The following is a 27,102-nucleotide window of genomic DNA, read 5'->3' on the forward strand; positions in this document are numbered from 1 at the left end:
GATATGATGACGATGAGATTTCTTCTGAGAGTCGGGACCGTATATTGTCCAACCTAGCGCAGAGCGTACGGCGATTGGCTCACCAGGACCGCCTACCCTGGATTCCAAAGGAGCAAATAGGTGCAAATTGTCAAGTCCTATAAGCACTCTAGGCACTTCGAGTTCAATTTGTGGTAACGGAATTCCTTGCAGATGACGATACTTTTCCATAGTTTTATGGGTACTATCCGTTTTGCGGGGAAGTTTCAATTCGTCAACGGTATGGGTTGAATTCAATTTAAATTTCTGTTCGGAATCTAGAGCGGATACTAAGAAATCAATTTTCCTTGAGCTGTCTTCGTGGCGCTTAATATTGCCGGTCCACAGGATGACTAATGGTTCATGGATTCCCTTCGCATTCAGAGATTTGGCTATCGAATTTTCAACCAGTGAAGTGGACGCTCCCTCATCAAGAAACGCTAAAGTGTGTATTGACCTTTCTCCGTAGTAAAGCGTTATCGGAATCATGCGAAAATAACCGTGCGAGATACTTTGAAATGGACGTTGCATTCGGCTACGGCATGGTGCACTGTTTCTTCTATGCAATGCAGAAGTGAATGATGGCTCGCTTTACAATTAGCAACATTACACTTCCCTTTGAAGGTGCATTTAACTTTACCGTGGTCGCTTAGGCAAATTAAACATAGTTTCAATCTGTCTACTAACTTTCGGCGCTCAGCAAGTGGAAGCGAAGAAAAATCATCGCAGAATCTCAATTTATGGTCCGTTCTCTTACACATCGGACAAGATTTTCGTGTTCTAGGTACCACATAACTCTGCGTAGCTGCAGCCACCTTCGCATCATGCGCATTTACATGCTCCTTCTTCTTATGCTTGTTTCGCCCCACGTCGTTGGAAACCCTACTTGAGGAACGCTCGCCTTCAAAGTCTGCTACCTCAGACACCTCCGCAACAATTTCGTTCATAAAATTCGTGAACATTCGAAGAGGAGTTCCTACGTTCCGTTTTTTGTAACGGACCCATGACAGCTGATAATCCGACGGCAGCTTGTTGACCAGCTCTCCGACGAGCATAGGATTGCTCATGTGATCATGCAGCTTTGCTGCCTCCAGATGGTCACATAGTTGTTTAACCGCGATACCAAAGTATAGAAATGTCTCAAGTCTATCAGTACGAGGAGCTTGAGCTTTGCGAACTTTTGCTAAGAGGGACTTCAAAATTTTCTCGGGATTTCCGAAAAGTTGGCGTAGATCTTCGATCGCTTCCGGCACGGATTCAGGTAGCAGTAGTCGACTTTGAACAGCTTCTTTTGCCAGGCCCTGCAAGCTATCCTGAAGGCGTTTCAGGTTGTCGGTGTTCGTGAAACCGCAAGCTGCGGTTGTAGTTTCATAACAACTTATGAAGAATGGCCACACTTCTGGCTCCCCTCGAAATACAGGCAAGTGTTTTGATGCCGCCTGACGTGCAGCTAACTGCTCTTTCGTCGGTCCCATGGCATTCAAAGTTCGTAGATGGACTTCCGGATCAGTTCGATCTCTTCGCTCTAGGATGTTTCTTATGACACTTCGTTCGTTTGCTGTCAAATCGAAACGTTCCTCCAGTTCGTGGAAGTAAGGCGAAAATTCTGCTGCGTTTTCTTCCGGATATATCCCAGAAACCATTCTCGAAGCCATTCTAGGTGGTCCTTGTTCAGGTAATAGTGATGAATTGACCTGCTGACGTTGTTCGGGAAACAAATCGTGCTTCTTCAAATCGTCGTTTTGTTTATTTCCTCGTTGACAGAAAATCGTGTCCATAGAGATTTCTCCGGTGGCCAATTTCTTGGGAAAAGCTCCCCTAACATCACGGTGAGCGTCTACCCAACGTTCCGTTTTGCCTGAGGCAGTATCCGGATCAGATTCATCTTCACTTTCATCGGCATACTCCTGGCTCAATTCAGCTTTCATTTGCTGAAACTGCTCCCGCATCGACTTCTGACGGACAAGAAATTCCTTATGATCGGCCAACTCGTTTTCCAACTGTTGCTTCTCCAAAAGCAGCTTTTCATCCAATTGCTTTTGTTGCCATTCACGTTTCTTTGCGATGACCGTACGTTGAAACTCCATCCGCTTCTGATGCAGTTTCCTCTCTTCCAGCAATTGCTGCTCGATTGCAGCGGTTTCCTTTTCGAGGGCAGACAGCGATTCTTGAATAGATCCGGTACTCTGAGACTTCCCAGCATCCGTACAAACTTCACTCTTGGTACTACCGTTTCGTTTGGAAGCAGTTTTCTTCACCGGCTTCCTAATCTTCGGTACTTGTAGCTCATTGCTACATTTAGCGCACTTCCACGGTAGGGATGCGATGGCTTCAGTGACCCCAGCACAAACATAATGACTCCAGAAGCTACAACCGTCACACTGAACCATATCATCCGCGCTGTCCGTATCCTCACAAAGTACGCAATTATTGTTGTCGACCTTTTCCGGCATTGACTTCTCCGGCTTTGACTTCTCCGGTAATTACTTCTCCGGCAATGATTTCTCCGGCTTTGCCTTTTCCGGCTTTGACTTCTCCGGCTCGCGTCCCAATTCAGGCATCTTTTTTGAGGTTATGTCTGGTCTGGTGTGTAAATCTTCAAGTTTGTTGTGGTAAAATAAACTCCTCAAAGCAGCGTTCTTTTTCTAGCAGCTTGAAGCTAAAATATAATTTATTCGTTTAGCAAATTATTAAGGTTTATGTTTAATACAAATAGTGGTGACTTACATTTAGTATATTTTTCCAAAGACTGTAGCTTGAATGACTACCGGTATGCAAAGTCTGATCGGTCTATGAAGGTTACTTTTGCTAAGTGGTCTAAATTTTAGTGAAATATTCTTTTTAATATGTTTTACCAATTTTAGTTTCTCTTTGTACTTACGGAATCACAAACTTCGATTGATTTTAAATCCAGAGAAACGATTCCAAATGAAATGTTGGATCCGATTGATCCTTTTCAAAACCTCACGTGGTTTAGTTTTCTTCCCTTTTGCCTAATGTACGATTGAATATATGTTAAGATAATTTAAACTACAAATATCGTTCTCTACTTACAGGTTTGAGTTTATAATATAAACTTTTGTATAAAGAAGATACTTATTACTCCACTTAAAGGAAAATGTAATTTTAACGATTTAGAATAGAACGTCTTGCACTTCTTAAATTCGCACGCAAAATGATGACTCATCTTCTCCCATTGTCTCCCTTGAAGTTTCAGAATTACAGTGGTAAGAGGCAGTTCTATCAAATCGTTCGGCGGAGAATTTTTCCTAGAATCGCATGTCGGAAGTGACAAACGGGTATTAATTATCGTTAAGCTTGCGCATGAACATCCGGTTTATGGTGTTTTGAAAGTATAACTCAGTGAAGTGAGCACAGGAGAGATTTATAGGAGTGATACTGTTTCGATAATTCCCCTCGGGTAAAGCACATATAGATAGTCCCCAATAGATTTCTATACAGTGAGCACGAAATAGTGTGCGTGAAGTCCCGTATATCGGGCAGCCTAAGTGAAGGGCTAAAAAATTCGAAATTGTTTTGGCGCGCGGTAGTGTTTACGAAGACAAACAAGCAGAACAGTTGAGTAGTTCGAAACAGAGAGAGTGAATAATAGTGGTTAGCAGCGAAGCAAAAGCTCGCTCTTGCCATAAAAAGCTTACGGGTCAAAGTGAACGGGAGCGAGAGAAATAAAAGAAGAGCGTAGCGTTTCGCATGCGCAGTGGCGGGAGTGAAAAATAGAGCAGGAAAGCTCTACTGAAAACACGTGCTTGAGTGTTTGGTGGTGATAGCAAACACGCCCTAGCGAACCTGGTCGCCTGGTAGCGATAGTTGTAGTTATCGCTGAAAACGGAAACGGAAGTGAGGGGTGGGTGGGGCTCCCTTTCCAATTTGGGTTATTAGGGTACTCTTCCTACTTCCCTATTGATTATCGCAAGTGAATCTGGTAAAAAAAGTGTGCAAATTTAAAGCGCCATGCCCGGCGCGTCCCCCGGGGATGGGGGTTCCACAGTAGATGTGGATTCATCTCCAATCCCCCCCTATATGCGTTCGTCAACATTTGACGGTCGCAAAATTTTTCTTATGGTTAAACGCGCAGCAGAAAATCCTAACCCCTTACCAAACAATCCATTTTGGTTCTCATCAATAATCGAGAGTAAATTGGGAAAACCGCTTAAAAAAGAGGTAGAGATGTCGATCGATGGAAGAGGGTTGAGTTACACCCTCAGCACCTTCAATATCAAGCTAGCGGATGAATTGAAGAAAATAAAGGTTCTCGATAATAATACAACGGTGGATATTTTCGATCATCCCGGACTCAACAAAACATTGGGAATAGTTTTCCAGCCGGAATCAACCAACTTATCGGAAGATGAAATTTTAGAACAACTCAAAAACCAGGGAGTTACTGCCGTCAGGAAAATTACAAAATTTGTCGATAAGAAACCTGTTAATACACCTTTAATGGTTTTAACATTCGGCAGTACACGTCTTCCTCAAGAAGTGTACTTCGGGTGGATGAAAGTTGCGGTTCGTACCTACTATGAAAGTCCTATGATTTGCAGGAATTGTCTGGAGTACAGGCATACCAAAAAAAGGTGTCAAGGGAAAACGCGCTGTACTAGATGTGCCGGTAATCACTCAAACACCGAAAACACATGCACAGAAAAATTCAAATGCCCACACTGTCCTGAAGAAAATAACGAACACTCCGCGGCGGGGAGGAAATGCCCTCTGTATCGCCATGAGGAAGCGGTCATTCGCGTAAAAACGGATGAGTCCATTTCCTGGGCTGAAGCTAGGAAAAAGGTTAGCATGTCAAACGCTAGACCCACTTATGCATCGGTCACCGATGCGGACAGTGTCAAGAAAGATAAAATCATTGAATCTCTATTAACGAACGTGAAAACTCTGACTGAAAAAATTGAAATCCTAATGAAAGAAAGCGAACAATATTCGAAGATTGAAGCCGAATTTTCCTTATACAAGGAAAGAGTAAAAAACTACTTCCGCGAACACAATATTTCCCCAACAATGACACCAAACAAAGATCGCAGCCGAGTTGGATCTCCAGCATCTGGAATGACAACTCCTGTTGCTAATCAACAACAACAGCCAGAGCAATTTCATGCTGCAGCTCAACAACAACTTAAAAAAACAACAAAATCAAGATCAAGAGCCAAAACTTGGATTCCAAGTTCCCAAAAATGTTCCGAAAAAAGTAAATACACAGATGAACCCGCCATCTCCAATGGCAACGAGGCAAACAAGTAAAAATCAACAACAGTCTAAAAATGCTGGTGAGAAAACAGGAAAACGAGGACCACTATCCCCTTTAGCCATTAAGAAGAAAAACAAGAACGCAAAACAAACGGAAACTGAAGATGATGATGAAGATGAAGAAGAGCAAGCAACATTAGATGATTCCGACGAAAGCATGGAGGAAACCAACGAGCAGTTTTTTCGGAAGTGAAATGATAGCAGCATATAAAACAACAAAGCAAATGATCGACACACCATCACCAACCACCAACAACATCAGCAACATAAACAACAAAATCACGGAGCTACCAGGCCATCTGTGGCACGGGATCTCCGAAAGTGAAGTAGGGATCCCGGGTAATATGTGGGTTGGTAGGCTAGCCCTCCGGGACGCAATCCTCATACCCGTAGAGGGTGAACCTTCTCCCACAGCCCAGATAGGCGCAACGATGTCCCAAAGCCCTCGCCCCCCGTCGGCTGCTTGGCATGATCCTGGGACGCCAGATGTTCGTCGAGAGCGTGCCGTACGGGGGCAACCGGGGCACTTGCAAGTAAGTTCCCTTATCAATTCAGACCGAACAGTTTCAAACTCGCTCACCCTTCCTAGGTCATCACAAAATTCGCTACAACACACCACCCACAATTCGCTAACACCAGGGAGGGCGAACATATCAACACACTTTGACCCCGGCGAAGGAACCAGTAGAAGTTATACGCACCCACCCACCCATGCAGCGCCATCGCCTCGATCCGCGAGATCTAGAGGTCAGCAACTGATACTGCAGTGGAATATACGAGGATTTTGGAGGAATGAAGTGGAGCTCACGAAAATGGTCTGGAACAAACAACCGATAAGTATAATGTTGCAAGAAACACTCACTGATACTTATAGTACTTTTTGGGAACGTAACTATAATATTTATACATCTAAATTTAAACCAAATTCAAAAAAAGGGCATGCGGTACTTGGAGTATTGAAACAAGTACCACACGAAATCATTGACCTCGATCCACGCATTCCAGCGGTAGCAGTCAGGTTACTTTCTCCATTAAAAGTAACTTTAGTCTGCGTTTACAACCACTATAAAACAGGATATTCTAACATGGCAAAGGAAGCGCTGAGATCTTTAGTAGAAAATCTCCACCCCCCTTTTTTAATAGGAGGAGATTTTAACGGTCGTCATATTGCTTGGGACAATTCAACAAATCCGATGGGTGAAATGATTTTTGATTGGGCAGCTGAAAACGAAATGGTTGCACTTAACGACGGTTCAATTACTAGATTTAGTCCAACTCAAAATAATCAGGATACATCAATCGATATCACCTTTGCATCCACATCAATCCTTAGTAGATTAAAATGGTCAACCCACTCTGAACCCTTTAACAGTGATCATGTTCCTATCTTAGTTATGCTTGATGGAATATTTGAGAATCTGCCTACTGTTAAAAAATGGAAAATCAAAGAAGCTAATTGGGAGAAATACCAGCAAGACATAAGCGACGAACTGCTCTCTATAATGCTACCAAAAATAAGTAATATTACTAGAGCCATTTTTGAAACCGCAAAACGCGCAATCCCGCGTACAACGGGAAACACTGCTCCAAAATACGCTTCGTGGTGGACAGAGGAAATTGAAGCAAAAATTCGAAACAGGAAAGAAAAATGGAAGATTTTACGCAAAACATCAAGAACCGACGATAATTGGGGAGATAGAAACGAAAATTTTAGACATGCTAGAGCCGAAGCAAGGGATGCGGTCCAAAAGGGTAAAAAGAAACCCTGGGAAGAGTTTGCCAGTTCTTTCAACGCCCACACTCCAACCTCCGAAATGTGGCAAAGATTTGGCAAAATAACGGGAAAGAAAACATCTCAGATAATAAAAATGACGATAAGAGGAGAGTACACTGAAGATCCACAAAAGATAGCCAATCACATCGCAGACAACTTCCAAGAAAATTTCACTCAAAACAGTCATCCAGATCTAAACATAGAACTTCCACCATTTATTTCGAACAATGAATTTATGGACACCGACTTTTCAGGTGCAGAATTAAATTCAGCTCTGAGTAAATGTGTTGGGAAAGCCACCGGACCGGACGAAATAACATATAGTATGATTACGAATATGCCACCAATCGCGAAAAGAGTTATACTTAAGTCTTTCAATGATTTATGGCAAAGGGGAGATTATCCAATCGAATGGAGGGAAAGTATAGTTATTCCAATTCCCAAACCCAGCGATCCAGAAAATTTTCGTCCAATCGCACTTACTTCATGCTTAGCGAAAACTTACGAAAGAATGATAAACCGCAGACTCCAGTATTTCTTGGAGGAAAATAATGTTTTACATCGCAATCAACATGCTTTCCGTAGTGGTAGAGGTACCACTAGTTACCTCAGCCAATTGAAAGACGTATTAACTGAGCACCGCCATGAGAGGAAACATTCAGAACTAGTTTCACTCGATATTTCCAAAGCTTTTGACAAAACTTGGCGAAAAGGCATTTTACAAGCGTTAGTAAGGATAAAGATCGGAAATCGAACTTATCAAATGGTAAGAAAATTTCTTCAAAACCGGTCGTTTCGAGTGGGAGTCAATGGAGCCATGTCCTCTGCTCGGCCACAAGAAACTGGAGTGCCTCAAGGCTCAGTCATCTCTCCAACACTTTTCCTACTGGTGATCAATACAGTTTTTGAACATATTCCCAGAAATATCACAATATTAATTTATGCAGATGATATCTTGTTGATCTGTAGAAGTAAATTTGCAGCTGTCTGCCGCAAAAATTTACAAAAGGGAATCGATGCTACAATGAAATGGGCAGAGAAAAATGGATTCTCAATAAATGCCAGAAAGAGTGCGCTTTTACACACATGCTCTGGTACAAAAGGTCGCCATCACTTTTTCAGAATGAAAATGCTGAATGCAAATGGGGTAGAAATACCGAGAAAACGAATAACTCGCATATTGGGCATAAACATAAACCAGAAAGGGAATGCCAATTCTCACATTAAAACACTTCAAATAGATTGTGAAGCAAGAATACGATTTCTCAAAGTAATCAGCCGATTTGGTAGTAGAGAGACTCTTTCGAAAATTGGATTTGCAACTGTGATATCCAAATTATTCTACGGTTGGGAATTTTTTGAGCCCTATGAAATATTAAAATTAAAAACAACCTATAACAACATGTTGAGAACGGTATCAGGTGCGTTCCACACCACCCCAATAAAAGCTTTATATGTAGAGAACGGCGTGCTACCTTTCGAACTTCTTGTAGCGGAAAATTGGGCAAGAAAAGCCATTTGGATATCCGAAAGAGTAAGCTATAATGAAAATTATATCCTGAACAGAGCAAATTCACTACTTGAAAATATCACCAATAACAAAATCCCCCCCATTTTGAAGCTCCATTCGGAAAATAGCACAGATTTGAGAGATATATCCTTAAAAATTGATTGGACTGTAAAAAGAGGATTCAAAATTGGAGGAAACAAAAATTCAGCTACAGCCATGTTTGCTCATCTTAAAAACACGATATACAGTTCCAGAAAAGAATTATTTACTGATGGATCATTAGCCAATGGAAAAGTTGGTATAGGCGTATTCAGTTCATCAGAAGAAAATATTTCGAAACAGTTGCCAAACACATTTTCCATTTTTTCGGCGGAAGCAACAGCAATAAAATTGGCACTTCAGCAGGCAAATACAGCAACAGTGATCTACACGGACTCGGCCAGTGTGCTAACAGCTCTCGAAAGCGGAGTAAAGCACCCAATAATTCAGAGCATCCAGCAACATCAAAATGCAAAAAATGCTACGCTTGTATGGATCCCTAGCCACGTTGGAATCTTCGGAAACGAAAAAGCAGACCAACTTGCTAACTTAGGACGAGACGGCGAAATGCTGCGGATGAATACCCCCAAAGCGGACGCGCTGAAATGGGTACGACAGCAATTGTGGAAAACGCACGGACGAAACTGGAGACACGAACAGGATACCGCTTTAAGGGAAATAAAATCGACTACAGGGAAATGGACAGACATCGCAACGAGAAAGGAGCAGAAAATTTTCACCAGGCTGAGAACTGGTCACACGCATATCACCCACCAACATGTCCTGGAAGGAAAAGAGGCACCAATTTGCTGCACTTGTGGCGTGACAATGACAGTGAAACATCTTCTAACAGAATGTCGAAAATATTGTGAGCTCAGACAGGATATATTACCAGAAGGAGGATTAGAGGTTATACTACAAAATAGCAAAGAAAGTGAAGAAAAATTAATTAGATTCCTGAAATTAAGTGAATTGTTCAAAGATATTTGAAAAATTGTAAAACTGTAAACTTAAACTAGAGGGTGAAAACACTAGGTTAATCCCTCTCTAAATAAACGATACAAAAAAAAAAAAAAAAAAAAAATCTTCTCCCTTTACGTTGACATCCGCTGTCACGACATGACATCGGCTATCACGGTTTTGAAAGTTGCTTCCTTTCCAGCAGGGGTGTTCGGTGCTGCCCAGTGAGTGTATCGTACACTCAACAGAAGCAATCAGACAGGTGATTTCTGATGGATGACGAAACTTATGAAAATTCCCTTTTCAAACAAATTTCAGCAGTTGAATCTAGCGGTTGAATCCTATAACATTTCTGCTCGAGGTAAAGTCCCTAGCAAATTAAAGTATGTATTTGCTGGTTGTTTAAAAAAAATGAAATAATTTGTCAAGATTCTGCTTCTGTGGGAAAAAACAACTATTTTCAAAATTAAAACTTTGGTTTCACTGATTTTAAAAGCTAAAAAAACTCTTGTATGTATATTTCACAACCTACGATCTAAACTAACCGATTATATTTTGAATTCAAACTCATGATGGTTTTGCTTCTTTTTTGTCAGATTTTTTCAGCAGACATTCAGGTAAAAAAGTTTTTAGTGGCACAAAAATAATCAAGTTTTGCTGATTTCAAAACAGCTGAATCCACCAAATTGCCCCCAGTTTCTTTCTAAGAGAATTGTGCCAAAAAGAAGCGGAAATTGAAGGAAAAGGGCGCAGCCGCCCAAAATAGAGATTTAGCGAAGTATAAGTGGAAAAACTAGTCAGTACCATGACTAAAAAAATGGGGGCAGATGGAGGATACCAAGAATAAAGTAGAAATCTTTCACGCCTTCTTAACTGTCCCATTTCTGAAAGAACTAAACTTTATCTCAGTCGTTGTTTGATAATAGTTTCATGAGTGGCAAAAAACTAACAAAGCATGGCTTGACTGGAAAACTTTCAAAGTCTAAGCTATTCTTGAAGACTTCAAACGATCTTTTTGCTTCGTGTACCCCTAAATTAACCACGGTGAGTTGAAATGAACTCTCCATTTTCTTCTAGTGCCAAGGATATTAAATCGAGCATAAGTCTCTAATACTGTATTTGTTTTCTCCACTCGTGGAGTGTCCCACCGTTCCCGATAAAAACAAACAAAAATCGTCGCCAGTGTATTGCTACCTCGCTCACTCACACGCTCTCTCGCAACACTGACAAAATTTTCGGGGCAACACCGCCCGATGGCAGTGCAACACCAGGTCAAATCTAGTGCAACACTGTCCGAATATACAAATAGTTTGACAGCACCTAGTGGTGCACCAGTGCAACACTAGTGCAACACTCGGCATAAACAAATACGGTATAAGATATTTTGTAAACTGTAGTACCCAATGAATAGGGCGAACCAAACAAGATTGAAGCAAATTTAAAATTCAAATGTTTGCTACAAATTTGAAGCCTTATACATTTACATATAACTGAAATTTGAGAATTTAGCCTAGAAATTCAAAAATTAAATATGAATTTAATTTTGATTTTTGAAATTAGCGGCCCATATTTAATTAAAAATTAATTCAAATTTTAAAGCTGAGTACAAGTGTTATTATTTCAATTTATCAACTCTAGCTGGAAGAGATATCTTAAGAAATTTTATACCCATTTTTTGTAAATAATGTACCAAAAAGTTAAGTTGCTGGATTTGTTGCAGACTCAACTACCTAGTTTCAATAAAGGTGGACTAAAAATATAATTTCTATGTTGTTACAGCCCCCTAGATTTTTCTGAAAACCTGACGGAAGGAAGAACTAAATATTTATTTAAATGTTTGAACGCTTAGTTATAAAATATCGGTTCAAAATCATTCCGTCTTGATGAACCCTTCATTTCATGATTATTTTTAACCCATTCGAGACGGATTGCACACCGTGTGTGCAATGACTTTCCGAGGCTATAAGACCGATTGCACACCGTGTGTGCAATGGAAGTAGTTTTAACTTTTTCATGATTTTGGTTCTTGAACCAATACAATGTGTAAAGCATAGGTAAACGTACCGTCAAACGGGGCATCATGCAACAGCGGGGTTGAATGCAACATTTATATAACACCACACAGATTCAATTTTTAATTTAATGTAATGAGATAAAGTTATCTTTTAATGATAACAAAATGATGATGACATAGTTTCTTGAATCCTTCGATAGTTTTTTTAAGTTTTTGATTTTCATATAAAATTTGAAAAATCGAACAATGAATGTACAATTTTTAACATTTTTCGATGCCGTAAAAATCTTTACCTAGTATGACGGATTGGCTTGATACTATCACCTACAAACTTTATACTGGTTTCCTCATCCTATACCAACATTGATCATGTGGAAATATTTTTCGAACAATCACTCAATTTTTTTAAATACATATTTTTAAAATCCAGTTAGCCGTCTGGGGTAAAATGCAACAAAATGCAAATCGGAACAAATTCTCATAAACCGCGTTTCCATATGCTGGGATATAATTGTTTTGCATTATGCTCCAGTTAACATTAAAATTTCATCCATTCCTAGATTTATTTTTATGATTTGAGCTAATAGAATATTTTGTAGTATTTTTTACCCCTAAATGTATGCAGAAGATTAACACTTTTTTCTTAAAAACATTTTTGTCAGAAAAAATTAAAAATTTAATTCGAACAAAACCAAAGTTTACTGCAATTGGTGCTTTATGCGTTATGACATCACAAATGTTTCAAAAACTATGAATTTTCAATCGTTTTCATTTGATTTTCCATAAATTACAGAGTTTGTTGCAACTTACCCCTTTTTCTTAGTAGGGTGAAAATCGCATGTTTTTGTAAATTTAAAAATAACTGGTGAAACCAATAATTTTTCTGACTACGTCAGTTTGGTGGCCCATCTACCTTAAAACTTTTGATGTACAAGAGGTATGATTATCTGTAAGCATTAAGATTTTAGAAGCCATTGAAGTTGAAAATTGTTGCATGTTGCCCCAGTTGCAGACAGAGTTTCGTTTCATCGACACAGACAATAGCTGGCTATTTGTGTTGTTGTTGTGGAAGTGTGCGTCGGTGATTTTTTTGGCTATGGTAAGGGAAGAATAACTGATGTTGATATTCATCTAGGACCTGTCCTATAGCGTTTGTGTGAATTATGTATTGTTAAGTCTAAATTAAATTCTCAAGCTTTAGAGCGTGCTATTGGGTGCATCATTTCCCTTGGCGGGGAATTTTTAAGTAAATTCTTCTTTCACAAAGGTGTTCTTGGAACCTGTATCTTATAGTTGAAAACATTGTTTGCGGTAGCTATTCAACTAAACGAATGATAAAAAAGCTAAACAATGGTTACTTTTAAACAATTTATTTGAAAAAAAATTAAATTAAATAAACTTTAACTCTATTGAGTTTGTAAATAATATTATCATCATTGATGTTAATGAAATTCATTAATGATTTTTTAATAAATTGTAGTTTTATATTGTACTTACATTTTTGAAATTTTAACGTTTTTTTCTATGTGCTTTCATTGAATGTAGAAGAAATCACCCTTCTTTCAAGGTGCTATTTAGTAAAACATACGCAAGATTATGTGATAAACCCTGGATTTTAAAATCGATATTTTTAATGAAATATATTCCTAAATAATCATAAGAGTTAGTGAGCCGGACTTACAAAGCTAGACAACTTAAGTAGTTCTCGAATAGAAAAATTCCACAGTAGAAAAATTTGAGTATCGACAGGGTCCTGACATGGTCCTTAATTACGAAAACACAAACATTTTCATTGGAAAAAGTTTAAAAAATCTTATTGCTGGTTTAAACCAGATTACATAAAATTCTTTGCATTATATTCTTTCTAACCAAACAAAAATTGAAACAAATGATAAATATGTTTAAAATTGTGTATTTTTATTTTTTTTACCCATTGCACACCGTGTGTGTAATGTGGCTCCTGGAAATAATTTTATTACGAGGAGCGGACTGCACACACGGTGTGCACTGGACATTTCTTCGGAATTTGCGATTAAATATTGGAAATTTCAATATATTCATGTTTTTCAGATAAAAATTGATCGAATCAAAGAATAAACATTTTTTGCTCCTGGGGGACGCGTTCGAAAAAAGTCGCCGTCTCAAATGGGTTAATTAAAAATCATTGAAATAGTTAAATATGATGTGAATTCCGCGAAAAGAAAATTAAAATCAATCTATTTTTTATATTTTTAATACAAAAACTGTCGAAAATTAAAAATTTTATTAAACGAAGGGTTTGGTAGAAATCATCCAACATAAAAGATTAAAGAATGTGATAAATATTGCAAGTCAAATATCAGAGAAATATTATTTTCATATTTTTATTAATTAAAATCTAATAGTTGTACAAAAACACCTTCACCAACACGGCTAAACACTAGTGTAAATAAGGAACAGTGAGCTTCAGTGTCATACTGGGTAGTTAGTATCGTAGTCCTAAGATAGTAGAAGTGGCAAAAAAGTTAGGCCACTGAACCGTAGTGGATGTAGTTACAGTGTGGTCTCTTCCAAGTTGAGTAACCCTCCAGACATTTTCTCAAACCAGCAGCAATTTTGTCAGAGCAGCCAGCAGCAAAACCAAGCTGGAAACGGCCAAACTGGATGCTCCGTCACAGATGTCGGTGATGCAGGACGCAAAAGCGATGGAATGGGCAATGAAGTTCTGCTCGTAGCCACCCGACAGCATGAACGCCCACGGCCCACTCGCATAGACGGAAGCGTCCTCTCCGCCGTTGACGCCCTCCTGCATCGGGACGGCCGCATTGCAGCGTTGCTCGTTCTTCTGTGGCGTCCCGATCAGCACCGTCAGCGGGTTGAGGCGTCCTCCCTCGGCCGTGCTGTAGTAGGAATCGTACGATGGGCCGGTGGCGTAGGCGAGGCTGAGGTACGGCTTGGAGTCCACATCGCTGGTGCCGGCTTCACTCAGAGCGTCGCTGTTACGTTTCTGTGTGGGGGATAAGAAGAGGGAAATGAAAATTTATGAACTTTCAAGGTAATCTACTGAACGTCGCTTCTGCCCCATTCTTTGTAGTCTGGAGAGATGTTCAACTACATATTTCAGTCGTGTGGTTCGGTAAGTGAAATTCATATCTGAGTTGTTCAGATCGCCATGTTTCATAAATCAATTAAAAAAATATTTTCAAAAATTTACTAAGATTCCAAAGACAAATGTTTGTAATGCTCCATATAAAATTTTTCAAATAATAACTCAAAATAAGAAAACAAAATAAGAAAACAAAATTGGAAATTGAAAAAAAATCCGATGAATTATGCACAGTCAACCAACAAAAAAGAACTGAGGAAATATTTTCAAATAATTGTATGAAATTAAATCAGACACTTAATTGTTGAAAACAAAGTTGATGTTGGGATGTTGAATGAATGACATTAGGTTCAGTTCGTGTACTTTTGACAAAAATGATAAATCCCGAATTTTCGCTTAAAAAATGTGAGAAGCTGAATTTCGACCACATTTTTACATACAGAATGCATCCAAAAATGCTAACTTATGCAGTCTAACATGAACACGAGGTTGATTTTTTTTATATTACATATGGGGATTTTTTTTTATTATCTGACAATTTGCGCCGGGGGTCTTCAGATTTTCCCCAAAATTAAAAATTTGGTTCATTTTTGCGACTTAAAAACACATGTATTTTTTCAGATTTCTAACATTTTTATTTTTTGAGTTAGCTTCGGTTAGATTTTTTTGTAAATAAAAAATAACCATTTTTCAAAGCTACATAACTCTGTTGTTTCTCAACGGAAATTATAAAATAGCACATCAAAATGCATTGAAATTTTATCAGCTTTCCAAATAGAATAGTTGAAAAAAATTAAAAAATGACCTTCAACATGAAAAGTTGTAAATAAACTTTAAATTGCGTCTAAAAGTACCGTTTGCACCACCGAATATTTTGCAAAAAATACCATTGTGTAGCTCGATTTATGATGCAACTTTCATCTGAAGACACCAAAGTGGGCCATTAACACCTTGAAGAGTTATGGAAGAAGTAATGACAATAAATCTCTTTTTTTGCATCGAAAACAAACAATGGTCGAACAACTGCACTCACATATGGAGATAGCAAGCACTTCTAACAACATGGAAACAAAAGAACTTACCAAAGCAGGTAAAAAACACTACTTTTTCGTGCTTTGTAGAGTGTTTGCAGCAAAACTGACTTTAAATTTTAACCAAAATTCTGAGTATCGTATTGTTTAAGTGATATAACTAATAATGGGAATGTTGCTTTTACAACCTGGTCATATACTATGTAACTTATTAATTTTTCGATCATAGATCATTGTGAAGCATAATCAATGCCAATAGTAGAAGGTTCAGTCCCTGTGTTTGGGATCACAAAAATGTGATTAAAAAAATGAAATATAGACGTGCTTTACATAGTTTTTATATCGGGAGCTAAGCAGTGGGCACCAAAATCCTTTCCCATTGATCAAAAAAGAATGAGAAAGTGGCACAAATGTTGATTATAATCAAAGAGCTCAGTATGGCCAGCCCAGGCTGTAAAATGATGAAAATATGATACTTTTACCGTATTCGTTTTCTACATTCGCTCAGTTTTGAGGTTTACCATACTAGAACAAACATAATTCGTCGTCAGTGTTTTGCTACCTCGATCGCTCACACACGAATCTTCAGTGTTCCACCGTCCATTTTAAATCAAATCTGGGGAATTACGGATGCAAAACTTAGCGCATAAACTTCTTAAAATGACAGTAAGATGTGCATAACTTGTTGTGACCTGGTGCAAAACTGGGTATAAACGAATACGTTAATAGATTTTTGGATATAATATGAAGTCAGTTAAACTGCAACAATCTACCGCCCCTTTTTTCATAACAGTCCCATATACAAAAATAAGCAAGCGAGACAATCAGCTTTTTCTGTTTTGGAATATATTTTTAAATTGTGACCACCACTTTCAGCATAAACGAAAATCGTTTCTAGGTTATCATAATAAATAGTTAGACCTGAAATTTTCGAAATTAGGTTATTGGTAAGGTCGAGAGCACCATTTTTTTTCATTATGGGACTGTTAATCGGTCATATTTGAAACTTTTTTCGAATCTACTAGCATGACAGTCCCTTACAACATATATTTATCTCACCAAGCTACTTTCTAAGACTTAAATTTGATCATTTTTGAAATTCTAAATGCAATTGTCAGAAAAAGAAACATACTTTTGCAAAAAAATATCATGAATTCCACATTGTTGAAATTTGAATCTTTTTACGATTTTTTATTGCATCCGATAGTTTTTCGCTCAGGAAGTCATTCCTAAGAAATTCAGACCTGCCTTCGAAAACTAGTGTGCATCATTCGACATCAAGGGAGTTAAAAAAATATTTAAATGATTCAAAGCAATAAACCAAAGACTATTTCGCCGAGAGAAACATTGAAAAGTAACCAAATCCGTGGTATTTCACATATGGGACTGTTATTCAGGTATATTTTATATAGGACAGCCACGAATTGATATTTTTTTTCGAAATTTCTAGAACAAAACCTCTTTTATGTTGAAGCCTTATGTTTACCTAAAATGACGAAAATTCATATGGGACTGTTATGCGGGTAGGGGCAGTCTGAAAATGACGAAAAAATAGTGTTTTTTTACCGGCTTTGATAAGTTCTTTTGTTTCCATGTTGTTAGAAGTGCTTGCTATCTCCATATGTGAGTGCAGTTGTTCGACCATTTTTTGTTTTCGATGCAAAAAAAGAGATTTATTGTCATTACTTCTTCCATAACTCTTCAAGGTGTTAATGGCCCACTTTGGTGTCTTCAGATGAAAGTTGCATCATAAATCGAGCTACACAATGGTATTTATTGCAAAATATTCGGTGGTGCAGACGGTACTTTTAGACGCCATTTAAAGTTTATTTACAACTTTTCATGTGGAAGGTCATTATTTAATTTTTTTCAACTATTCTATTTGGAAAGCTGATAAAATTTCAATGCATTTTGATGTGCTATGTTATAATTTCCGTTGAGAAACAACAGAGTTATGTAGCTTTGAAAAATGGTTATTTTTTATTTACAAAAAAATCTAACCGAAGCTAACTCAAAAAATAAAAAATGTTAGAAATCTGAAAAAATACATGTGTTTTTAAGTCGCAAAAATGAACCAAATTTTCAATTTTGGGGAAAATCTGAAGACCCCCGGCGCAAACCCGTCAGATAATAAAAAAAATCCCCATATGACATATGAAACTTTACCATCCTTGTTGTACTCGTGTCGAAGATTAAACAATCGATTAAAGAGTGAAAAGTTTGAATTTCTGCAAGAATCGTTCTGAATATTTTAACCCTCTACAATCAACAACTAAGTCGTCAGGATGCTTTTTATGGTATTGGTACGATCTGCGATGAGAAGTTTAATTAGATATTTAAAACGAAATAATAATTACTTTGTTCGTAACATTACAACTCTTTTCTCTCTATTAGTATTTCTTTGATGTCTTTGTTGAAATTTTTAACGGGGGAATATCCTATTAGATCATGATCATGTCAATAAAAATTGAGTTGGAATACAGCTAAAGGTAAGACGAGTTTTAACAGCGATAAGTATGATTATGCATTTAAAAAAAATAATTATAGATTGAAAATTCTTCAAAATAAAAAAAATGTTTTAGACTCCCTGATGGATTATTTCAAATTCGGGTTAAGATAAGAGGGGAATGTCCCAGCATACAAATGGTGCAAAAATTGACGATGTTAATTTTTGAAAAATAAAGTTTTCTGCCAGCGTCACCTTGTGATCTTATAATATGTCTTACGTAATACCACTGATCACACTGACATGACACTTAGAACAAAAATTCAACCATTTTCTGTCTAATTTTTCTTGTCAGATTTTGTTGGTTCGCAATACCGACGGCAGGTGGCGAATCTGTGAAATTTGACAAAAAATGCCCTGTAGTAAAAATGTTACTGTTTAGCCCGATTTTATCGTAGAAATTGCCTGTTTTTTTAAGTTGGGTGGCATTTCCTAACTGGGATAGCATCCCAAGTAACAATTTTAGCTTTATTATGGTCAGCAAAATATCGTTTGGACTATCGCATTAATCTTCATAAAAAGCTAAAGCGCATTCTATAACATCACCTGGACTCTAATAAAGCCAAAATCAGGCTATTTGGCCCTACACTAGAAACGTCATCAAGACATATAATTGTTGGTCATCAAGTCAGAAATTTTTGTTTTTTTTCGGTTCTGTCAGTTCTCGGACTTTTTTTTTTATTTTTTCCAGCAACCATAATGGTTGATGAATGATGATTGCATTATTCAGATGTGATCTGGTAAAATTAATAGCTAAAAAAACCAATGTTTTAACCATATATTGAGCTTCTTTTCTACTGCCAGTCAAGGTTTTAGGTAAAATGTATATGAAATAGTATCTTAAAATAAATGCGCCTCGTTAAATCTGATGGTCAATCATGAAGGAATTGATGGAAAAAGGCCTGAAAAAATATTTTCCAATGCTTGCATTGTGAATCCATCCACATGGCGTCATTTTGTGCCCTTCGATTTTGCAACCAACATGGCGTGAGTCAATTCATAGTTTTATTATGGTTTAATGATGACCCCAAAAAAAGCTACGATTTGACGTTTCTCTCGCAAGCCAACCAATTACACGCTAAGGTTGAGTTCCTCATTTCTGAGTTGTTAATCATTAGTACAGTAAATGAGGACAGACTTTTTGAATGAAAAGGGATTGGTTTTGAATGACCCGTGGAATAAATCATGAGTTGAAGTCAAATTTCGTTGTCTGACGCCATCTTGAAATCCAAGATGGCGGCTTCCGCTGAACTTTAAAATGGTGTAAATGACTTGAAATCGCATGAAACCCCAACAAAATGGGTATCGGGTGAAAGGGCTAAACGAGCAGAAGTTGAATTTAGCTATCAGACGACATCTTGAAATCCAAGATGGCGGCATCCGCTCAACTTTTAATGCTTAATGCTGACAAAAAGTCGCATTAAACCACCACTATACGAGTATTGGGTGAAAGGGCTAAACTAGAAGTCGATTTTTTTCTTTCCGACGCCATCTTGAAATCCAAGATTGCAGCTTCAGGTGAAAATCGCTTGAACACAACTTTTTTCACGTAATACTACATTAAAACTACTATTTTAAGACAATTTAGATAATTTTAAATCACTTTTATTATTTTCTCATTATGTTTCTTATGCATTTAGCACTTTTCTTGTTTTGTTTATAGTTTTCGATTTTTTTTGCCATTTATGTAATTCTTTTATTCCTACCATGCTATTATGTTTAAATTGTATTGGTCTTATTCTAGCGAAAACTATAAGGTTATGTTGTTTCTGTTTACCATCTGATTTAGGCACATGTGCCAAATTCGATGTTGCCAAAATCGAATGTTGCCAAAAACGAATGGGGTCTATATTGTGGTGGTTTTTGTGGGATTTTCAGTCACTTACTGATTTTCAAAGAAACGCGAAAAGAGATATTTGACTTCTATCATTTAGCCTTAGCACCCAATACAATATATTTGGGAGTTTCATGCTATTTTCATTCATTTACAGTATTTTTAAGTTCAGTTGAAGCCACCATCTTGGATTTCAAGATAGCGACAGAATGCAAAAATAAACTTTTTATAGCTTATCCCAATTGACAAACACCCATATTTTGGAGGTTTCATGCGATATTCAATGATTTAGAGCATTTTTAAAGTTTATAGAAAGCTGCCATCTTGGATTTCAAGATGGCGTAAGATAGCAATATTCGACTTCTACTCGTTAAGCCCTTCCACCCACTACCACCTGGGTTTCATGTCATTTTAAGTCATTTACTACATTTTAAAGTTTAGCGGAAGCCACCATCTTGGATTTCAAGATGGCGTCAGATAGCGAAATTCAACTTCTACCGGTTGATTTCTTTCAACTTATACCCCTATAATATAGGTTTTATGCGATTTTCAGTCATTTACAGTATTTTCAAGTTGAGTGGTAGCCGCCATCTTGGATTTAAGATGGCGACGGGCAACGAAATTTGACTTCTACTCGTTTATTACTTTCACCTAATAACCATATTGTGAAGGTTTCACGATATTTTCAGTAATTTACAGCTTTGAAAATAAAAGCGGAAGCCGCCATCTTGAATTAATGATGGCGTCAAGCAACAATTTTTTCCTACTATTTGGGCCCTTTCGCTCAATACTCATATTGTAAAGATATTCATACCACTTTCGGTGATTTCAAGTATTCAAAGATGTATTTTTTTTAATTTTAACTCAAAACCAACACGCATAACTTACCGAAAATGTGTAAAAATGGGAGTTCCAATTCAAATACGTGCTATCTAATCTGAGCGTGTCCTGTTTTGACATCTTGATCGAGAACTGTCACTAAGTTTTATGGCGGTTTAATAATCATGCACTGAGTGCTATTATAGAACATGCAAAAGAAAGCTTGGAGCAAACTTCTAGGTTTGTGTTTTATTATAGTTTAAAAAAAGCATTCACAACTACTTCAAAATAACTAAAACAGCATGTTTAATAAAAGTTTTATTAGCGTTTTCAAAACCATCTAAAAACATATGGTCGAAAAAAAATTATAAGCATTCTGCATGACCATAATAAAACCGCCATAAAACGCCATGCACAAAAAAATGCCATAAATAAACCATAATAAAACTTCCTAATGCTAGTTGGCATAATCTGTGTTACTTGGGATTTCTTCGATGCGCACTCTGGAATCGATATTGCGTACTCTTGTAAAAATTATCCATAAAACTAAATCGAGTGTCTAGTCAGTATGGTCAGTGGTAATACCTACAGTTATGCCAGAAATAGTGTCCAAAAATTTCTTCACACTGGATTTCAGAGTGTTTATATTTCAACAGTTTTCTAAAGATCATTTTTTAATTTCAGTTTAAATTTGTAATACGATTGATAATTAATTTGAATAATTAATTAATTAATTTGAATAATTAATTAATTAATTTGATAAACTATTGCTACTTTTTGTGAAAAAAAGCTCTTATCTTGTTTTCGTATTTTTTCATGAAATGGACACTATAGCTTTGAAAAGTCGATAATTCCAAGTTTATTTCATATTGATGTTCAAAATAACAGCAATCTAAGCATTGGCCATGGTACAGAGGTAGGGTGTTCAGTTTTCACCTTGTTGGTTCAGGTTCAAATCTTCAAGCATGCAAATTTTCAAAGTACGTATGAAACTCATTCACAGTTAAAGCAACATCAAGTTAAAATTAAAAAGTATAAAAATTGAGAAATTGATTTCTCTTTTTTCATTAATCTTTTTTCGAGATCTCATTTGGAGGCTGAATAGCCTTCTACTCAGCTTCTATTATGGACTTTAGAAGTATCGATAAGAACATAAATTTGAGGCTGAGTAGAATGCTACTCATTCGTTAAACAAAGCTGAGTAAGCTTTTAAGAGCCTGTTTTATGAAACTTTTGGTTACTTGGGTAGTAATTCACAGACTTAGTAAATTCATGATAAATACGAAAAAAAGTCGCAAACTTTGAAAATGGATCTGTAGGCATTGGACACACACACGGTCAATAAGAAGTAACAGCCTATGTTTGGACCTATGGCTTTTGACCTGGTTTCCCGCCATAAAATTTTGATTAGGCTAAAACAATGGGGTGTTCTGGGCCGAATGGCCGAATCTGCAGCTTCCTGACTGAATGCAAAGCTAGAGTCTACATCGATGGCAAGCTATCATCCCCCCACACTATAGCAAATGGTGTCCCCTAAGGTTCTGTCTTGGCCCCAACGTTGTTTCTTATTGGGATGCAATCGCTCTTTGACGTAGTTTTAGAAGACGTTGATGCTCTGGCCTACGCCGATGACATTACCTTGATATCCGTGTCTCCCTACTCTGTACTAACCCGAAAGCAACTACAAATAGCCGTGGATAAGGTAGTCAAATGGGCACCTTCCATGAGTTTCACTTTCGCTTCTGAAAAGTCAAAACTCATGCATCTTAGCAGCAGGAAGAAAAAGCTGAACAGACTCCCTTCACTAATCATGGGTAACAAACTTATCCCTATTGGTGGATGATAAACTCATATTCATCAACCATGCAAACCAAGTTCGGAAATCAGCTTCACCCAAACTCAATATACTTAAAAAGTTATGTAGCGCCCGGGGCTACACTGTTGAATGGCTGATGCCTACTATGCTTCACTGGCTGGGCCTATTTAGTAGCAGCGGCGACCGCATTAATGAAAAACTTGATCCAATATATAACCAAGCAGTTCGCATCATCGGCGGCGGCTTCCGGAACAGCCCAATCGGTTCTATTATGGTATAAAGTGGACAGATCCCTTTTGACTACGTCATCGCAATAAACCTTTCCATCAAAACAATCCGTTGGTTATCCTACAACCGAAATCCCGAAGTACCTATGGTCCAGCGTACCGAAAACTACCTGCAAAAGTATCAAGTATCTATCCCAAAAATATCACCCCGCCTTGAAAATAGATTTCGCAAATTCAATGCTCCTGTTTCAAAAGTCGATCTTAGCTTGCTTTCCGCGGTACGAGCCGGAGGAAGCTCAACTGTTGTTCTGGCCAACTATCACCAGATCGCCAATCGAAAATACAAAAGCATACCAAAGTTCTTCACTGATGGTTCTAAGTCTACTGATGGCCAGGTTGGATTTGGCATATTCAGCACTACCAACTCACTATGCGGTTTGAGGCGGCAAAAAGTCAAAAACTGAACTTTATCGGATCGCTTTTTTATTTTTATTAGTTAATAACTTAATATTTAACTAAGAAATTCCCTGTTTTTCAACTCATTATCTTGAATACTGAACGCACCACAGACATCAGACTTTGGAAAATTGAAAAATTTTTATGATGAAAAAAAAATTTGAATCACACATATTTCTATGGAAACCATTTTTTTTTTAAATTCAAAGTACACCATATGAAAGCTTATATTAAAAGCTATCATTTGAACCGTTCAAAATTTTTACACTCTAAATTGATCTATGATAAAAATGAGTAAATAATTATTTTTTCAAAAATCAAAAACTTTAAAGGCTTGCCAAAAAAAATCCCCGCATTTCCCCATACTCTTTTCACTATCAAGATCTATTTTCAAGTCCTAAAAATATAATGAAAGAGGTTCCAGGCACCTTAAAGCACCGTTTTTCGAGTTATAGTCAAATGAAGCTAAAAATATCATGCCAATGGGTAATTTTTACCCATTTATGAGTAAAAATTCAACAAAGTTGATGTTGGTTTGTCAAAAATATGTTTCTCATGATTGATCAATCATTTCACACATTTTTCTCTAGAGTTTCATGAAATGTCTTGATGTTATTTATCATTTAATGATCAATTAGTCTAAAACCTGGTTTTCAAAAGATATAAAAAGTTGGGTCAAAAATAACACCAAGCATCGTACTTTAAAAGCTATTTATGCAAAATTCTTGTTGGAATTTATTTTAAGTTAGTTAAAATAGTAATTTTCATACAAAATTTTCAAAAATAACAAAATATTCCAAAACACCTAATCATACTTTTTGCCGCCTCATTGTATGGAGCTGCCCCATAGTGCAACTGTGCGGCCCTTGCTCCACCATCCAAATACTCCGTTTTCAGCTCTGAAGCTTTCGCCATTCTAAAAGCAGCCCAGGACCTCTGCCCATCTATCGGTGCAGTCATATTCTCCGACTCTTCAAGCGTGCTGAGAGCTGTCCAGGCAGCCAACACCGAACACCCATGGATCATTGCCCTTTCCAACATTGCAGCTGCGAAGAAAATAGTTAACTCTGTGTTGGATTCTTGGCAACGAAGCAGAAGATCGACTAGCTTTCAACGGTAGTCAACTAGAACCCCCCAACATGCCCATCTCTCCCTCAGATGCCTCCCACTGACTTAAAAACCACCTTCTCCTCTCTTGGGCACACACCTGAAACAACATCGCCGAAAACAAGCTGAGGAATGTCAAAAATTGCACATATGCATTGAACGACCGGAATTCCTTCTTGAGCGGAGAGCCCTAACCCGAGTACGCGTAAGACACACAAGATTAACCCATGGCTATCTTATGGGTAAAGAGGACCCTCCCTTATGCTCTGCTTGCAACGTAACCATCACCATCAAACACATCCTCACGTCCGCCTGGACTGGGAAATAGCCGACGACCTTCGACAGATCCTTTCGAATGACCCTGAAGAAGAAGAAAAGATCCTCTCATTGCTCCGGAGCAGCAGTATCTACGAAGAAATATAAACATAATTCTACCTTTGTGTCCCTACCAAAAACCTGTTTCCTTTTCCTTTCCTAAATAAAAACCTTAAAAAATACAAAAAAAAGTACACTAGCCACGGTAGAAGATGGGATGAATCACCCAATAGGATAAAAATCTCTGAAAAAATACAAGAGCTAGTCTTAGTTTGGTTCTCAATAATGTAATAACTAATAGTTTACAGTTCATAAACTAGTTCATTCTCGAAGTGTCCAGACATAACAAATAGGCGACGAGGATTTAAGAAACCGAAGCGATGGCAGATATCTCCAGATGACGATCATATTTAGCTAGGGAGGAAAGGTGAAGATGTTAACTTCAAAACTGTCAAGATTGACCAATACAAGTGGCTGGTTTTCAAATTACATTGCTACGCCGACATCCGAACTAGGTTATTCGCCCAAATCGAGAAAGTTACGTTACCAGCACCACTTTCAATTTTCTTCGATGATTTCGGATTGACTATTCCAACCAAGATGCCAGCCGTTTCAGCAGAAGAACCGAATCCAGCATTTAACGGAGACGTGGACTCTGACGGTTCAGTGCACTTTTCGGGCGACAACAGCAGAAACGACGATCAACTTCAGCCAGATACAGTGCCAGTTCCGGTAGCAAACTTCTATAAGGAAACGACGTTTGCCATCGAAATTTGAGCCGTACTGGATGCCTTAAAGGGGGAGATGTCAGATCAAAGCAATCATTACATATTTGAATTTCCATTTATGTTTGATTACAGCAATCGTTTACTAGCTGGTGCATTATGAAAACCCACGGTATAAAAAGACAAGGTAGGCTACTAATACGAGTAAACAACTCGTTTGAATGTAAACAAGTTACGTCATTACTATCTTCGAATAGCGTGCCAGGTAAACCGTTTTGCGCGCCTAAGAATCCTGCATACACCGAGGATCACTAGATGGATAGTAATGACGACATTATTGGTAAGATATCACCTTATTATATTGTACACCGTGATGAAAACCATGAATTTGTAAGATCACTAAGGTTTTTTTACGTGGTATGAATTCCGTCGATAACGTATAGGACATGGAATATTTTTGCTAAAAAACGTGTTGATTCGCGAGAGCCGTGTAGAAGAATGGTATCCATAACAGAAAACTTTGAAAAATAAGCCGTATTAGAAAACTAAGCAAAATCAATCTGCTTTAAAAGCCTTAGTGTACAAGAGTTGGTTTTAGTTCATTCTGGAAGTGTCCAGACATAACACTGACGTTATTATAAATTTGATTTGAATAGAAAAAAGATTTTTTTACGAAAAATTGGATTCAATTATCGACTTTCGGGCCATGGGACGGTAAAAGAGGTCGTCCTCATTAAAAATTAAGTGTTTTGTACAATAAAACAATAAAACGACTATAATCGAAACAAAAAAAAACCAAAAAAAAACAGAACAAGTATCTCTCTCCTATACCGTATTCGATTTCCTTAATAATAAAAACTTTTCTTAAATTGCAAATTCAGAAGATTTGTTTGTAAAATTTCAACAAAGGAAAATGAAAATGCTACTGAAGAATATTTTGAAACCGTACGAAACGACGCAACTGGAAAGATCGAATGGAAAATCTATAAATAACTATTCTTCAAAAGGAAATTGAATAAGCGAATGTATCTTTACTTACAGCATAACCGGGAATCGACAGTGTGCTGCCAACGTCGTTCATCGAAATCGTCAGCGTATTTGTCTCGGAAACCATCATGACGCCCATGTTCAACGCCCCCGCATAGTGTTTCACCTGCTCGAATGCTTTGTAGGGTTTGTTCTCTCGGTGTGCCTCCTGGATGTTCCCGTCCTCGACGAACAGCAAAAACCCGTTGCTGTGTGCCTTCTTCTGCAGCATTTCCAGCGAGTAGTGCACCAGCCGAACCAGCGGAGGAGTGTCCTCGCCAGGATTTGGGTTCCCTGCAATGTCCGCAGCATACGGCAGCCGATCAAAGTCAAACAGCCCCAAGAGGAAATCAATGTCGGTCGTGTTCAGCTTTCCCAGCTCATCCTGTTTGGCCGGAAGGGAGAAATAATAGAAAGGGGAAAATAAATTTCCGTTCATCCTAGGCAAGAGTATCGTTTACGTTAATAAAAGGTTTCGTATGTTTCGAGGTTATAATTTTTTTTGGTTTTTAAAGGTTGTAAATTGTGTGATTGAACGATCATACAGAAAAAATTACAATTTT

General features: G+C 37.7%; 2 protein-coding genes across 2 annotated transcripts; both read right to left on the bottom strand.

Moving 5' to 3' along the window:
- Positions 1-432: 432 nt before the first annotated feature.
- LOC129759163 (uncharacterized) lies at positions 433-2,989 on the bottom strand. The gene is made up of 3 exons (XM_055756572.1): positions 2,900-2,989; positions 2,746-2,835; positions 433-2,677 (listed from the first exon to the last, which is right to left on the bottom strand). The coding sequence occupies exon 3, from the start codon at positions 2,469-2,471 to the stop codon at positions 504-506; it is 1,968 nt and encodes a 655-aa protein (XP_055612547.1). The 5' UTR covers positions 2,472-2,677; positions 2,746-2,835; positions 2,900-2,989; the 3' UTR covers positions 433-503.
- A 10,950-nt stretch (positions 2,990-13,939) lies between these two features.
- Positions 13,940-26,924, bottom strand: LOC129759165 (alkaline phosphatase-like; the record flags this gene model as incomplete). The annotated part of the gene is made up of 2 exons (XM_055756574.1): positions 13,940-14,578; positions 26,553-26,924. Coding segments are annotated over 2 exons (780 nt in total), but the record flags the coding sequence as incomplete, so codon positions are not given.
- Positions 26,925-27,102: the final 178 nt, after the last annotated feature.

Source organism: Uranotaenia lowii, unplaced genomic scaffold (genome assembly GCF_029784155.1).
Source record: "Uranotaenia lowii strain MFRU-FL unplaced genomic scaffold, ASM2978415v1 HiC_scaffold_116, whole genome shotgun sequence".
NCBI classification, from domain to species: Eukaryota; Metazoa; Arthropoda; class Insecta; order Diptera; family Culicidae; genus Uranotaenia; species Uranotaenia lowii.

Bases quoted from the DNA above. Each gene is read 5' to 3' on its own strand.
- LOC129759163 (XM_055756572.1), bottom strand. From the start codon at position 2,471: ATGCCGGAAAAGGTCGACAACAATAATTGCGTACTTTGTGAGGATACG.